At 41.6% G+C, this 14871-nt stretch overlaps 1 protein-coding gene across 11 annotated transcripts in view; it reads right to left on the bottom strand.

Annotated features, from left to right (window-relative positions):
- The window catches only part of SNX25 (sorting nexin 25), a 138255-nt gene that overhangs the window by 43294 nt on the left and 80090 nt on the right, over positions 1-14871 (bottom strand). For 8 of the 11 annotated variants that reach the window (XR_012435279.1, XR_012435280.1, XM_045391913.2 and 5 more), the window contains 2 exons: positions 7458-7639; positions 102-233 (listed from right to left, as the gene is read on the bottom strand). Coding sequence is in view for 9 of the 11 variants with exons in the window: in XM_045391913.2 (XP_045247848.2) it covers positions 102-233; positions 7458-7639 (314 nt within the window). In the remaining 2 variants the exon portion in view is untranslated. Of the gene's footprint in view, positions 1-101; positions 234-6215; positions 6549-7457; positions 7665-14871 lie in introns of those variants that run through there. The other 3 variants (XM_074040863.1, XM_045391914.3, XM_065545748.2) reach the window with 3 other exon arrangements.

Below are 14871 nucleotides of genomic sequence, written 5' to 3'. Positions count from 1 at the left end.
CTTTTAATGTATACTTATCTTGAGAAAAACAGATACACTGTCTCACATGCCAAGTTCACATCAGCTAGTGATTAATATTCCTTTCAGCCTACATATACTACCTTGTTAGCATTCTTTAAATGTTCCACAGATTCCCAAAAACTAATCAGAGCTCTCTTGTCCATCCTTTCCATGTACATTCCAAAGTGCTCTCTGTAGAAAGTATTGGCCAAGATATCTTCAAACTGAAGAATCTATTGAGAGAATTTAAGAAAACATTTTTTAAAATCAAATTTTAAATATCAGTTAGCTTTAACTTCCAATGGACTAATTTCTACATTTAGGGTAAAAATGCATTTTTTTTTAAAGGAATAAAGTAAAATTTTATTGTAGTAATTTACAATTTATTTAAGTAAACATACAGGTTTGTTACATAAGTATACCTGTGCCAGGGTGTTTTGCTGTATCTATTGACCAGTCCTCTAAGTTCTCTCCCCTTGTCCGCCCACCCCACAATAGGCCCTGGTGTGTGTTGTTCCCCTCCCTGTGTCCATGTGTTCTCATTGTTCAGCTCCCACTTATGAGTGAGAACATGTGATGTTTGGTTTTCTGTTCCTGTGTTAGTTTGCTGAGGATGATGGCTTCTGGCTTCATCCATGTCCCTGTAAAGGACATGATCTCATTCCTTTTTATGGCTGTGTAGTATTCTGTGGTATATATGTACCACATTTTCTTTATCTAGTCTATCACTGATGGACATTTGGGCTGCTTCCATGACTTTGCTATTGTAAATAGTGCTGTAATAAACATATATGTGCATGTGTCTTTATAGCAGAACGATCTATATTCCCTTGTGTACATACGCAGTAATGGGATTGCTGGGTCAACTGGTATTTCTGGTTCTAGATCCTCAAAGAACTGTCATACTGTCTTCCAAAATGGATGAAGTAATTTACATTCCCACCAACAGTGTAAAAGTGTTCCTATTTCTCCACAGCCTCGTCAGCATCTGTTGTTTCTCGACTTTTTAATAATTGCCATTCTGACTGGTGTAAGATGGTATCTCATTGTGGTTTTGATTTACATTTCTCTAACAATCAGTGATGTTGAGCTGAAAACATGCATTTTTTAAAGTCAGAGTGGATGTAACATAGTACTGGTAAACTGAAATATCTCTTACTACATTTTAAATGGAATAAAGCTTACTGAATATTCGAAATGCACATACTGAAAAAATAGCAATTTCCTATTACCCATTCACTCATTCAACAAAGATTTATTTGGCATTGCAAATCAGAAAGTGTCCGAGACAGGTCTCCATCAGTTTGGAAGTTTATTTTGCCAAGATTAAGGACATGTCTGGAAGAAATAAACATGGAGTCACAGAAACAGTCTGTGCCTTTCTCCAAAGATGACTTTGAGTGCTTCAATATTTAAAGGGGAAAAGTGGGCTGGAGGGGAAAGGAGAGTATGGTAATCCACACGTTCCAAGCAAAAGGGAGCAGGCAGGGCAATAGTCAATTACGTAATCCTCTGACGCTCAGTAAATCGGCACTTTACACAAGATAAGATGAACACAGAGTAGCTACCTGCGGAGATATCAAACCTTCTGTCTGTAACTTCTGCTTAGGAACAAAAGGAAAAGCAGCTTCCTGCATGACTCAGCTTTCAGCTTAATTTTTTTCATATCCTTCGCCCACTTTTTGGTGGGGTTGTTTTTTTCTTGTAAGTTTGTTTAAGTTCTTTGTAGATTCTGGATATTAGACCTTTATCAGATGGGCAGATTGCAAAAATTTTCTCCCATTCTATGGGCTGCCGGGGCAGGCATTTTCTAACAGCTCCTAGTAACTAACTTAAGGACATGGATATCCCTTGCTACAGACCATTAATAATTCATTTCTATAAATATTTCAGACCAATAATATTTAGTTAGTTTACTAGCTGTGGAACACTAGAACATGTGTCTTTATGTAAAGTCTACCAGTGAAGCATTTTGAAGCACAAAATCCTAACTGTACATGCTCCAAAGGGGTTTAAAGGAACCCATATCAATTTGGCTAAGGAAGATGTGCCAACAATTCCAGCATCAACAGAAAGGGCCAGGAAACCCTTTCAGATTCAAGTCAAGTCCTGGGCTGCATTCGATAGTGTTCATTTTGGATTGGCCTTGGATCAAATAAGGAAAATGATACGCAAATTGGCATAAGGATCTGCCATTTATTGCCACTGATTTCCAAACTCCATGTACTCCTATTTCCATTTCCTCTTCAACCCTATTTTAACTCTTCCTTCTATCTTTCCATTTTGGGGCCACTGGTGGTTGCAAAAAAAATAAGGCAACACAGACTTTTTGCTTTCAAAACAAAGCAAGACAGGAAGGCAACGCTGTGAAGTTAAAGTTGCTCAGGCTTTGGAAGTAGATATACTGAGGTTTGAATCCTGACTCCACTACTTTCCAGTTCCGTGAGCTCTATGTTACTCCATCACTCTGAGTCTCAGTTTTTTCACCCATAAAATGTGAATGATACCACCTACTTTCCAGGTTGTTCTGAGACTTACTAATAATAACTGTTCTGAATCAACAAAGACAACAACAAAAACTAATCAGGAAGAGCCTGAACCAGGAGAAAGAGAAGGCAAAATAAGTGCCAAAAATCAGAATAGTTAAGAGGTCACTTTCTAGTTACATAAATACGGATAAAAGGATTAGCAGTGATTCTCAACTGGGATCCAAAGAGAAATTACAAAGGACACAAAAAAGTTTTGTGGGTGATGGCTATGTTTATTATCTTGATTGTGGCAATGGTTTAATTGAATATATGTGTATGTCAAAACTTATCAAATTGTACACTTTAAATACGAGCAGTACACTGCATGTCACATACCTTAATTAAGCTGTTTTAAAAACAAATATTCCATTAAGCCTTAATAATAGCATTGCAAAGACATGAAGTAGACAATGATTATACTAAGGACCCACTGTCAGGAGAACATATACTGACATTATTTTTGTGAGTTACAGATTGCTGGATCTGATTTCCCAGTATTTTTGTTAAGGACTTTTCTGTCTAGGGTCATGAGGGACACCATTCTGTAGTTTTTTTCCTCTGGTTTGGTATCAGTTATGCTAGCCTCCTCCTAGGATGAGATGAAGCGCTCCCTTCTCCGTTTTTTGAAAGAATATGGTTAAGACTGGTATTATCTCTTCCTTACTTGTTTTATAGAATTTACCCGTGAGGCTGGGCACAGTGGCTCATGTCTGTAATCCGAGCACTTTGGAAGGCCAAAGAGGGCAGATCACCTGAGGTCAGAAGATGGAGACCAGCCTGGCCAACACAGTGAAGCCCTGTCTCTACTAAAAATACAAATGTTAGCTGGGTGTGGTGGTGCATGCCTGTAACTCCAGCTATTCAGGAGGCTGAGGGAAGAGAATTGCTTGAATCTGGGAGACGGAGGGTGCAGTGAGCTGAGATCGCACCACTGGCACTCCAGCCTAGGCAACAGAGGAAGACTCCATCTCAAAAAAAAAAGAAAAAGAAAAAAGAAAATCACCAGTGAAATGATCTGAGTCTGGAGTTTTGTGAGAAGGTTTTAAATTATTATCATATTCTTCAATAAACTGTGGGTTATTCAGAGTTTCTATTTCTTTTTGTCTTTTTTTTGTTTTTTGTTTTGAGATGGAGTCTCACTGTCACCCAGGCTGGAGTGCAATGGCGTGATCTCGGCTCATTGCAACCTCCACCTCCCGGGTTCAAGTGATTTCCTGCCTCAGCTTCCTGAGAAGCTGGGATTACAGATGCCCACCACCATGCCCGGCTAATTTTTGTACTTTTAGTAGAGACAGGGTTTCACCAAGTTGGCCAGGATGGTCTCGATCTCTTGACCTCATGATCCGCCCACCTCAGCCTCCCAAAGTGTTGGGATTACAGGCGTGAACCACTGCGTCTGGCCTCTATTTCTTTTTGAATCAGTTTTGGTAATTTGTATCTTCCAGGGAATTTGTCTATTTCATTTAAATTGTCAAATTTATTGGCTTGAAGTTGTTCACATTATTCCCTTAGCATCCTTTGAATGTATGTGGCATCTGTAGTGATGTCCTATTTCATTCCTAATATTGGTAATTCACATCTTCTCGCTTTCCTTCCTTCTAGTTATTTTAGTTTTTATTTATAGCTTCTTTAAAAATTTTTTTTAAAGTTTTCTTTTTTTTTTTTTTGTAGAGAGGGGAGTCTTGTTATGTTGCCCAGGCTGGTCTCTAACTCCTGGCCTCAAGCGATCCTCCTGTCTTCGCCTGCCACAGTGCTGGGATTACAGGCATGAGCCCCTCACTGGGCCAATTCATAGCTTCTTAAAAGATTAGATCACTGATTTCATACCCTTCTTCTCTTCTGCTGCAAGCATTAAAAAGTATAGTTGACCCTTGAGCAACATGAGTTTGAGCTGCACAGGTCCACTTGTACAAGATTTTCTTCCATATCTGCCGCCCCGAGACAGCAAGACTAACCCCTCTTCTTCCTCCTCCTCTGCCTGGACAATGTGAAGATGATGCGGATGAAAACCCCTGTGATGATCCACTTCCGGTGAGTAGTAAAAATACCTTCTCTCCCGTATGATTTTCTTCGTAACATTTTCATTTTCTTTATAGCCTACTTTATTGTAACAGTACAGTATATAATACATATACAAGATCTGTGTTAACTGACTGTTATTGGTAAGGCTTCTGGTTAATAGTAGGATATGGGTAGTTAAACTTTTGGAGACTCTATAGTTATATGTGAATTTTTGCTCAGGGGAGGGTCAGCACTCCTAACCCCCACATTGTTCAAGGCCAACTGTATATAATTCCTCTGAGTGCTGCTTTAACTGCACAATATATCCCACAATATATATATCATAATATATCCCACAAATAATTGATATATTGCATATTCACTCCATTGAAAATAGTTTCTAATTTTCCTTATAATTTCTTCTTTGATGAAAGCCTTATTTAGATATGCTACTTATATTTCCAAATATTTGGGAATTTTCCACATCTTCCTATTACTGATATTACTGAGGGGGAATGTTAACATTTCCAACTGTACTTGTGAAATTTTTTCTCATTTTTGTCAGGTTTTGCTTCATGTACACTCTCAAGGTCTCCCTATTGATTAAGAACATCTGATTATTACATCTTCCTGATGAACTGACTCCTTTATCATAATGAAATGTTCTTCATCTCTGGTTCTACTCCTTGTTCTGAAGTCTGTTTTGTCTGACATTCACAGTAGCTACTCTAGAGTTCTTCTGCTTAGTATTCACATGTCTTTTTCCCTCTTACTTCCAACCTATCTGTGTCTTTATGTTTAGTTTCTTGTAAGCAACATATAACTGTCTTGCCTTTTTAAAAATTCACTCTGAATCTTTATTTTAATTGGAGGATTAACCTGATTTGGAAGTCGAAATTCTGAAATAAAGTTAATGGTAATTCTTCTGGATCAGATATGATGAGGTCATAGCAAAAGTTTTCTTCCCACTCATGAAGACATCAGAATGGCCCCAAACTAACCAAAGTCTTACCTTTCAAATAGCAAATGACTATAACTATTGGAATTCTGTCTCATCTTAGCCCTCCATCCTGAAGACTAGAGGAAATGGTTTTACTCTGAGGATGAACTACTGCAACAGAAATGAGTTTCTCTTTTCCTGAATGTCTGGAAAGAACAAATCAAAAATGGATCTGGCACTCTGGATTAAGTCTACTTCCAGTAGACACTGCCGGACAGACAACCTGCACTGAAATCACATTTAATTCCCCTAAAACAAGTTTCCAGTATCTTTCTCGAGATCTTCCTGTACCACACATCTAAAAGTGTATCATCTTTTGACTAGGTAGCAAGCCATTATGCACTTCTCCTAGGTATTTATCTCATATTTCTACTGGATCACTTACCTTTTTATTTTATAATTACATGGGACTCTTTGAGAGCAGGGATTCTGTCTTATTTATTTTTAATCCTAGTACCTAGCACTATAACTGAGATATTGTGGGCCCTCAATAAATGTCTGTTGAATGAATGAAGGGGACATAAGACAAAGATCTCATCTATGATAAATGTGGCTAGAAATTAACCTAAGAGCCCCAAAACAAAAAGCTAATAAGGAGGAGGAAGGGAGCAACATTCAACCTGTCAAATCTATCATCTCTCTGATTCACCAAAATGTTACGTTTCCATCTAGAACACAGAGCCAGTATCTCAAATATTTTATTTTATTTTGCTAATAGCAAAATCAACAGACTTCCTGTGGTTAGAGGATCTCTATAAAAACAGGAGCTCCTTGGAGCTGCACTCGCACCACTTGTGTAAGATGCTGCAGAACCCTGGCCCGTGCAGGGCTGGCCCTGCCTGCAGAGGCTCTCGCACCACTTGTGTAAGGTGCTGCAGAACCCTGGCCCGTGCGGGGCTGGCCCTGCCTGCAGAGGCTCTAGCTGAGACTGGCCAGAAACAAGAAGAAAGCCAAGGCTTATCAGCGGAATAGGGAGGCAGGGGAACATCACAGATGAGTAGCTGAAGTAGAACTGAGAGCTACACAGGAAAGAATCAAGAGACTGAAAATCAGAACAAGTGAGGTCAGAGGCTGTGGTGTGAGTTACATTACACCAATGTTGGCCTCTTTGTAGCTAAAAGACACACTACAGGAGAGGAGTCTGGCATCTGCTTTGAGGTCCCGTTCCTTCCATGGCACAGCTAAGCTCCTGGGCGGGTCATGGGGCTGCTTCCTTCTATCTTAGCATGCTCCAGATCTTGGAAGACAAGTCTGGTCCTTCAGAGTCAGGACAGGTACTGAGGTAGGGCTAAAACACTTCCCTAAGCTCCATGATTTGGTTGGTATTGACAGACAGCCTGAAGTTGGACAGGACAAAAACAGTCAGAGAGATGATATGTTTCAGTGAGAAAGCACTCAGATTTGCAAACCAACCAGATCTGGGCTTTTATCTAGTTCTACCTTTTCCTATCTATGTGGTTTTAGGTAAGATACGTAAATTCACCATTTCATCACCTGAAAAATGAAGATATCAAGTAGAAATTTCATAATATTGTGGCAAGAGTTAAGTAAAATAATTGGAAGATGCCTCCTACTTCATAGGTGGTTATTTCTCATCAATTGATAATGGGAAACTTGACTGGACTCTTGTAAATATAAATATGCTCTTCTGGGTCCTCTGGGCAGGACAAAGGGGAGGTGGAAAAATATACACACATGCGCACACACACGCACACACCCGATGCCTATCTGTCATACCTGTTACCATCCACAGAAGTCAAAGACACCAAGGAATATAGCTCCTTGACTCATAAAGCAAATATGTAAGTGTGTAGTTATGGCACACATGTCTAAGTTCAGTACTAAAAAGGTGAAAGTCTTTATATGTAGTTCTATCAGCATTTATAATAAACTTGGTAGGGTCAAAACAAGAAACTATAAAGTTCTACCTTCTGGCTTTGAGGCCCTTCCCTCTCCTCCAGGGCCCCATCCTCTTGCTGGTCATAGGCAGGGCCTCCTAGGATTCGGATTCTCTTCTCACACTGCTTCTTTGCCACAGTCAGTTGGTTGATGTACCTCTTCATGTTCCTGGCCCTCAGGAGATCAGCTTTCATTGCCGCAGTTTCTTTACCTTGAATAGGAGTGAGGAACAGTACCTGGTCAGAGGACAAGGCATGAAAGGACAGAGCGATTCAGAACCAGATCGGTGTCTGCTGTGGGCATTCTGAACCAAGTGGATACTAAACAAAATAACAGAACAGAATCCACAATAAATACATACACATACTCCCAAATACAAATGCCAATCATTTCTAAATATAATTTCCAAATATACCACTGACAAATCTTACCCAAGGGTAAAACATTTTTTTAAAAAAACCTCGGTACAAATGCACTCACACATCTGTGTGTGGATTCTTTAACATCTTTATATGAATGTGTACGTACAAACACTCATTCATAAGCATGTACTGAGTGCTAGTTATGTGTCAAGACACTTGCTAGGCTTTTGAGATTGAAGACCAATTGTTGGCCCTCATGGACCTTTCAGAGTCTAGCAAGTAAGAAATCCAAAGAGAGGAATCCAAGCACCTATAACACAAGCTATGAAGAAAATATGCATATACCATGAACTGTTTAACAGAAGATTCTAACTCAGGCTTCTTTGAGGAAATTATATTTAAACAAACATGAATAATCAGTAGAGTATGGCAGACAGAAAGAATAGCGAATGTGAAAGTGAGAAATAGGCAGGAAAGAGAACAGAGCTTTCGAGGAACTGAAAGAAGGCCGTTAGAGCAGGTGCAAAAGGAGCCAGAAGATCCAAAATAACTCTGATGCTGGCAGGAGCTACGAGGTGCACAGCCTTTCAGGCCAGAGAAAGGACTTTGATCTCTAGCCCAAGAGTACTGAGAAGCTTTAATGGGTTTTAAGCAGGAGTGTGCCATAAATGGATTTGTATCTTTAATGATTACACAGGAAGCAGGATAAAAGATAGCTTGGAAGAAGAAAGACTGCTAGGAGGAGGACAAGCTGGAAGACCACTGCAGTCCAACTGAGGAGGGAGATAATGATGGCCTATACCAGGGTTACGGCAGGCCAGTAGAGAGGACAAGAGGATGTCAGGACCCAGTGACTGGCTGGGCAGGGTAGAGGGCAGGTTGATGAGAAATTAAAAGGTATCAAATATGGCTCCTAGGTTTCCAACATGAGCAGCCAGGGGGATGGTGGGGCCAATTGCTAAGCTAGAAACACTGGAGAAAAAGGTTTGTGGAAGATGCTAACGCAACTCTGGACAATGTGGCAGGTGATATTTTCCAAAAACGCCTGCAATGCCTTCCATCTCACATGCTCTTTTTACAATGTCCCTCTGACAATCTCCCTCTGGCAAGTAGAATATATGTTTCCTTTTGTTGAATCTGGTTGGGGTCATGATTATGATGGAAGGGATGCTATGACTTCCAAGACGAGATCATAAAAGACCGAGGACTTGGAGCTCTGGGTCACTATGTGTGGCTCACCTGTCCTGAGGCTTCCATGCTTTGAGGAAGCTTCAACCATCAGTCCTTGGAGAGATCTATATGGAGAGGAACCAGGGCTCCCTGGACCACAGCTCTGGCTGAGATCTCAAGCTCATATTCAGAACCAATGAGGCACCGTGTGAGCACACCATCCTGAAAGTAAACTGTCCCACCCCAGTCAAGCCACTCCAGCTGATGTCACGTGACACAGAGTCATTACTTCCAAACCCTGCCCAGATTGCAGCTTCATGAGCGAAATAAGTGACTGTTGTTAAAGACACTATGTTTTAGGGTAGTTTGTTACACAGTAAAAGACAACCAAACAGGCAAAATGAGTCTGCGGGCTTCTGAGTACCCAAATGGAGAGAGAAGGTCTAGAGTTCAGAAACATTCAGCTTTGGGACAGTAAATGACATCATGAGAGTGTGTGAGACAACCCAGGAGGAAACAAATAATCCTAGACACAACTGAGATACACCTTACCCTTAAGAGTAAGGGGAAAGAGAAGCTGACAAGGGAGATCGTAAATATATCCTCATAAAAGTAGGTGTTTATCTCTTTATACACTGCTATATCCCCAGCACCTACAACAGTGCCTGGCAGCACAGGAGATACTCATTAATCAGAAGTTGAATGGATCAATGAACTCTTAAATGCTAATTTTGCTAATATGTATCAGGTATTGTGTTCTTTCTAGAATTTGGGGCTGAGGAGGAAAGAAAGAGGGTGAGCATCCTCAACTCCTACTCTTCAAGGACTCCCATCTGGCTTCTAACCCACCCTCCACCAAATCTGCTGTTGCCAAGATCACTAGGGACCCCAGGTCAAATCCAGTGGAAAGCTTTCAGAAGAGCCTGCAATCAGAGTTAGGTTAGAATCCTGGCTCTGTTACTTACAAGTTATGCCACCTCAAGCAAATATTTTTTTAAATTTAAAACCAGTAACAATGGTTTGTTTCCTTAAGTTGACATATCATTTAAAGCAAAAGCAAAATACTCATACAAAATTAATTTTTTTAAAAATGACTAAACATTGAGCATTACACCTTGTGGAGAACAGGCTGGCTGTGTATATATACCTAAAGGCAAGGGCTGGGGTGAGGGAAGGATGTTTTTGTTTTAAGTGAGACAGAATTGAGCTGGTTTTAATGCTGATGAGAAGAAATCAGTAAAAAGTAAAGAGAGGTGTGGCCAGGCATGGTGGCTCTCACCTGTAATCCCAGCACTTTGGGAGGCTGAGGCAGCAGGGTCACTTGAGGGCAGGTGCTTGGGACCAGCGTGGGCAAGATAACAAAACCCATCTCCACAAAAAGTTTTTTAAAAACTTAGCTAGGTGTGGCAGTGCGTGTCTGTAGTCCCAGATAGTCAGGAGGCTGAGGAGGGAGGTTCACTTGAGCCCAGGAATTTGAGGCTGCAGTGAGTGATGATCCTGTACTCCAGCTTGAGCAGCAGAGCAAAATAAATAAATAAATAGAAGTTGAGAAAGGTGACAGACAAGGAATGGTATCCAGAAGACAGGTGAAGAGATCAGAGACCAGCTTTGGAGAAAGGCCACCTCCTCCCCTGCAGTAACATGGAAGGCAGAGCAGGTGGACATTGGATATGAGGAAGTCTGCAGACATGGCTAGATGCCAGAGCAGTTCCCTTCATATGGATTTAGTTGTGTGCAAGTAGAGAGCAAGGTCGTCTGTGTGGAGTGAGGGGGTGAGACTGAGTGATCAGAGGCCTGAGGAAAGGGGGCAAGTGCGGAATCTCTCATGCAAAGCAGAGGCGCTCAGCAGGACTGCCAGGAATGCTCAGGGCCCAGAGGACCGCTAGAGAAACAGAATGTTTCTCCCTAGGCATGGTAACTACATATCTGGGCAGGTGAAAGCATCCTCTCTGGAGGTGAGTCAGCACATACCTCGCCTAGATTTGAAACTACCAATGATAAAAGAGCATTTGCGTTTTGTCTCTTGGTTTCCCTGAGAGCAGTCTAAGTAATGGTTTGCACATCCTCCCAGCTGGAGACCTCCATCCGGTTCCCTAGGATGGTCATTACCGCTCTCAAGTCCCACTTAGTCAAATGTGCAAATGCATAACATAGTACTCAGGGAGGCTGCACAAATGAGCTGGAAAAACTTAAGACACGGTACCATAAAACAGTTTTATCAGAAGCAGCTTTTCTTGTACTGAACACAAAGGGCCACAGGCAGGCCTCAGGTCAATACATGGCCTTGTTCAAGGTGATCTGTCAGGTATTATCAGATATCTTTTCATCCCCTTTTCATTTACTTCAATAATGGTTTCTGAACTTGTGTTATGCTTGGCCAACAGACAGGACCTGCCTAAATACTCACTAATTTAGCATTTCTCTCAACAGGAAAAAAATAGTATTTCAGAGACTCCTTTGTGGGAGGATGAAGGTAAATGTAGTTTGCCCCAAAATTAGTCTATTGCAAAGTAAGTTGTTTTGTGGGTGTATCCAAGGAAATACATGCTTGGAAGACTTAATTTTTCAACAAAACTTTACTTTTTAAATATATACCCTTAAACTTCATAGTTTGTGTATAATGTTTACGTTACTCTAAAAATTTCGGGGCTCAAGTTGCCTCTTATTTGTAAAACAAACCTAGACCTCAATTTTAATTTGGGGTTAAAACATGTTAATAAAGAGAGAGAGACACACACAGGAAACTGACACCCATTTATCAACCTCTACGTTCTTTTACCCAAAGTTTAAAAAGCCTTTCTAAAAGGACAAAACCCAGAAGAAAATTCCAAAGACAAGTGAGAAAGAGAAAAACCTTTCCCTAAAACCCAGCTGCAAGGCTGGGAAGAATGTTCTGGTGCTCTGCTTGAATGTGGCTTGCTCACGGGAATGCGCTCTGTTTGCTGATGGGCAACACAATGCCACTGTCTCATCACAAAGCTTGTAGCTAACAAATGCAACAGCAGCTTGTTGCTTAGACGGTTCTGTTTATTTTTGCCACATTCAGAGCCAAAGGACTAACGTAGAGCTCATGCATCCCATGCTGCTGGCATGCTAAAATCCTTGTAAATCCAGTGATGCAGATGAATACATTTCTTTGTGGCCTTAAAACCCATTCATCCAAGAAATATTCACGTCAAGAAAAGTATAGGCGAGCGGGTGTGTGACAACACCCCGTGACCCAGCTCACGCCAGTGTTACGTGGCTGTTTCTCTGTAGAGTCTTAAGTAGTAAAACTGTGCATTGTTAGAAACTGGGTTAATCACACAACATTTAATCTAGCTTTAAAAAGAAGTGGCCAGCGAAACACTGGATGGCAGGGGGTCTTTAAACTGGTGCCAAGATGAACACACACATGATGTTAGGTTGGTGCAAAAGCAATCACGGGTTTTGCCATTACTTTTAATGGCAAAAAACGCGATTACTTTTGCACTAACCTGTAATATTCCAAAGCAATTAGTTCAAACATTTACTGTTTTTCCTTCTAGATAGTCTAGGTTCTACCGAGATCAGAGCAAAAGGAAATGGGTGAATTTGGGTTCATTTAATGAAAAAGACATTTAGATTAGACATTAAACTCTTTTGGCTACAAAGACGTTACAACAGACTTTGAATAACATCACAGAAATGCTTTTCGCTATAAATCCCCTGCCCATGATATAATTCTTCCTTAAGCAAGTGAAGTGGCTTGCAGTAAAACAAAAACACCAACATCTAACGACAAGTGTTAGATGCGATTTCTAATAAGGCAGCAGACAGCAAAGTAACTTAAAGTGCAAACTGATGACTCCAGAAATAGTACAACTGGATTAAAATGGCACCACTGTGGTTTTCAGGTATCAAAAAAGAAAAACACCAACAGTAGAATATTTTCCTTCCCTCATAACATGCTACCATGTTCCAGGGCATATCATAATGGCAGCATCCTCAGCAGACTCACTGAGGGATTTAATGGATAATACAGGGCAGGGTTTCTCAACCTCGGCACTACTGACATTTGGGCAGGATAGTTCTTAGCTGTGGGGGGCTATCCTGTGTATTGGCAGGATGTTTAACAGCATCCCTGGCCCCTACCACTAGATGCCAGTAGCATCCCTTCCCCCAGAGATGACAACCAAAAATGTCTCCAGACTACTGTCATATGTCCCCTGGGGAGCAAAACTGCCACCTCCTACCCTCCACCTGGCCCCACTAAGTAGTGCTGATACAGAGGTACAGCCTGCTGCTCTAACAAGGAGGTTAGAGCAAACAGAGGACAAGGCCACACCCTCCTTCCCCTTCCCTCACTCCTCAACATGGGCTCCCTTCTCTCCTCTGCCCAGGATGCTCAGGTCTCCCTGTGAAATGCAGGCAATTGAGGTGTGGAGCAGAGACTTCCTCCCTAGAAAATGTTGGTTCTCCAATCCTCAACTGTATGTGCACTGACAGATTAACCAGCTTTTGAATCTTTCTTGTACATCCAAATAAAAGTTTTAGATTGGATGTGGTGGCTCATGCCTGTAATACCAGCACTGTGCAGGGCTGAAGTGGGAGGATGGCTTGAGGACAGGAGTTTAAAACCTGCCTGGGCAACACAGCAAGACTCTGTCTCTCTAAAAAAAAAAAATAGGCCAGATGTGGTGGCTCATGCCTGTAATCCCAGCACTTCAGGAGGCCGAGGTGGGCAGATCACCTGAGGTCGGGTGTTGGAGACCAGTCTGGCCAACATGGAGAAACCACTTCTCTACTAAAAATACAAAATTAGCCAGGCGTGGTGGCGCATGCCTGTAATTCCAGCTACTCAGGAGGCTGAGGTGGGAGAATAGCTTGAACCTGGGAGGCGGAGGTTGCGGTGAGCCGAGATCGCGCCATTGCACTCCAGTCTGGGCAACAACAGCAAAATTCCATCTCAAAAAAATAAAAGTTTAAAAATTAGCCAGGCTTGGTGGCATGCACCTGTAGTCCTAGCTACTCAGGAGGCTGAGGCAGAAGGATCACTTGAGCCCAGGAGGTTGAGGCTGCAGTGAGCCGTGATCACTAAAGCCAGGAGTTTGAAGTCACAGTGAGCTATGATCACATCTCTATGTTCCAGCCTGGGCGACAGAGTGAGACTATGTCTCTAAAATATAAATAAGTAAATAGAAGTTTTACTAAATCCTCTTGACAGAAGGGTTCAAGAAACACGTATATATTTACTTAGGGACTAGTCAAGATTCGAAGTGAGAAATGGTACTTGACCTCTTAACACAAAGCCGGCAGCAATTCTCAGTAGTTACCAATCATCACAAACTTCTTCAAAATTATCTAGAAATCACCTCAATAGTTGCTAAGGAACTCAAAAAAATATTTGCCTTACTTTTCCACCTGAGGCTGGTATGTCCTTTTTTGAAAGAACAAATGGGCTTCTCTTATCACACTAAACACCTGAGATTTCATAGTCTAACGTGTCACTCCACTTCAGTGGAGAGTATATTCGAGGAATAGCAGAAATCGTACAGGAGTTGATGGCGGCACCACTCACTTTATGATGGAGAAGAGTACAGAGACATACGGACTTTGTGCAGCCCGACCAGGGTGTGCCCACTGCGTGCCCTGCCCTGCCTTCCTTTAATGTCTCGGTGCTGGAACTCCTAGCACTCCCGTTGGTTTAAGGCCCTCCAACAGGCTTGCAATATGTTTTTAAAGGAATAATATAGCAATTAAATCCACATATAAAATTACAAGCAGAACCCTGTTCCCAAATCGGCACTGTGAGTTGAGCAAATTTGAGAACTCAGATCTGACCCCGTACAATGTTTGCTGTGAGCAGGAGCCCAGGACGAAACTCAGGAGACTTGGGCTCAAGTTCTGGATTTGTGTCGGATTAGTGTGTGACTAACTAGTTCTATTCAAA

Source organism: Macaca fascicularis, chromosome 5 (assembly GCF_037993035.2).
Source record: "Macaca fascicularis isolate 582-1 chromosome 5, T2T-MFA8v1.1".
NCBI lineage: Eukaryota > Metazoa > Chordata > Mammalia > Primates > Cercopithecidae > Macaca > Macaca fascicularis.
The sequence above is the reverse complement of the archived record's forward strand: the minus strand, read 5'-3'. Positions and strand labels throughout refer to the sequence as shown.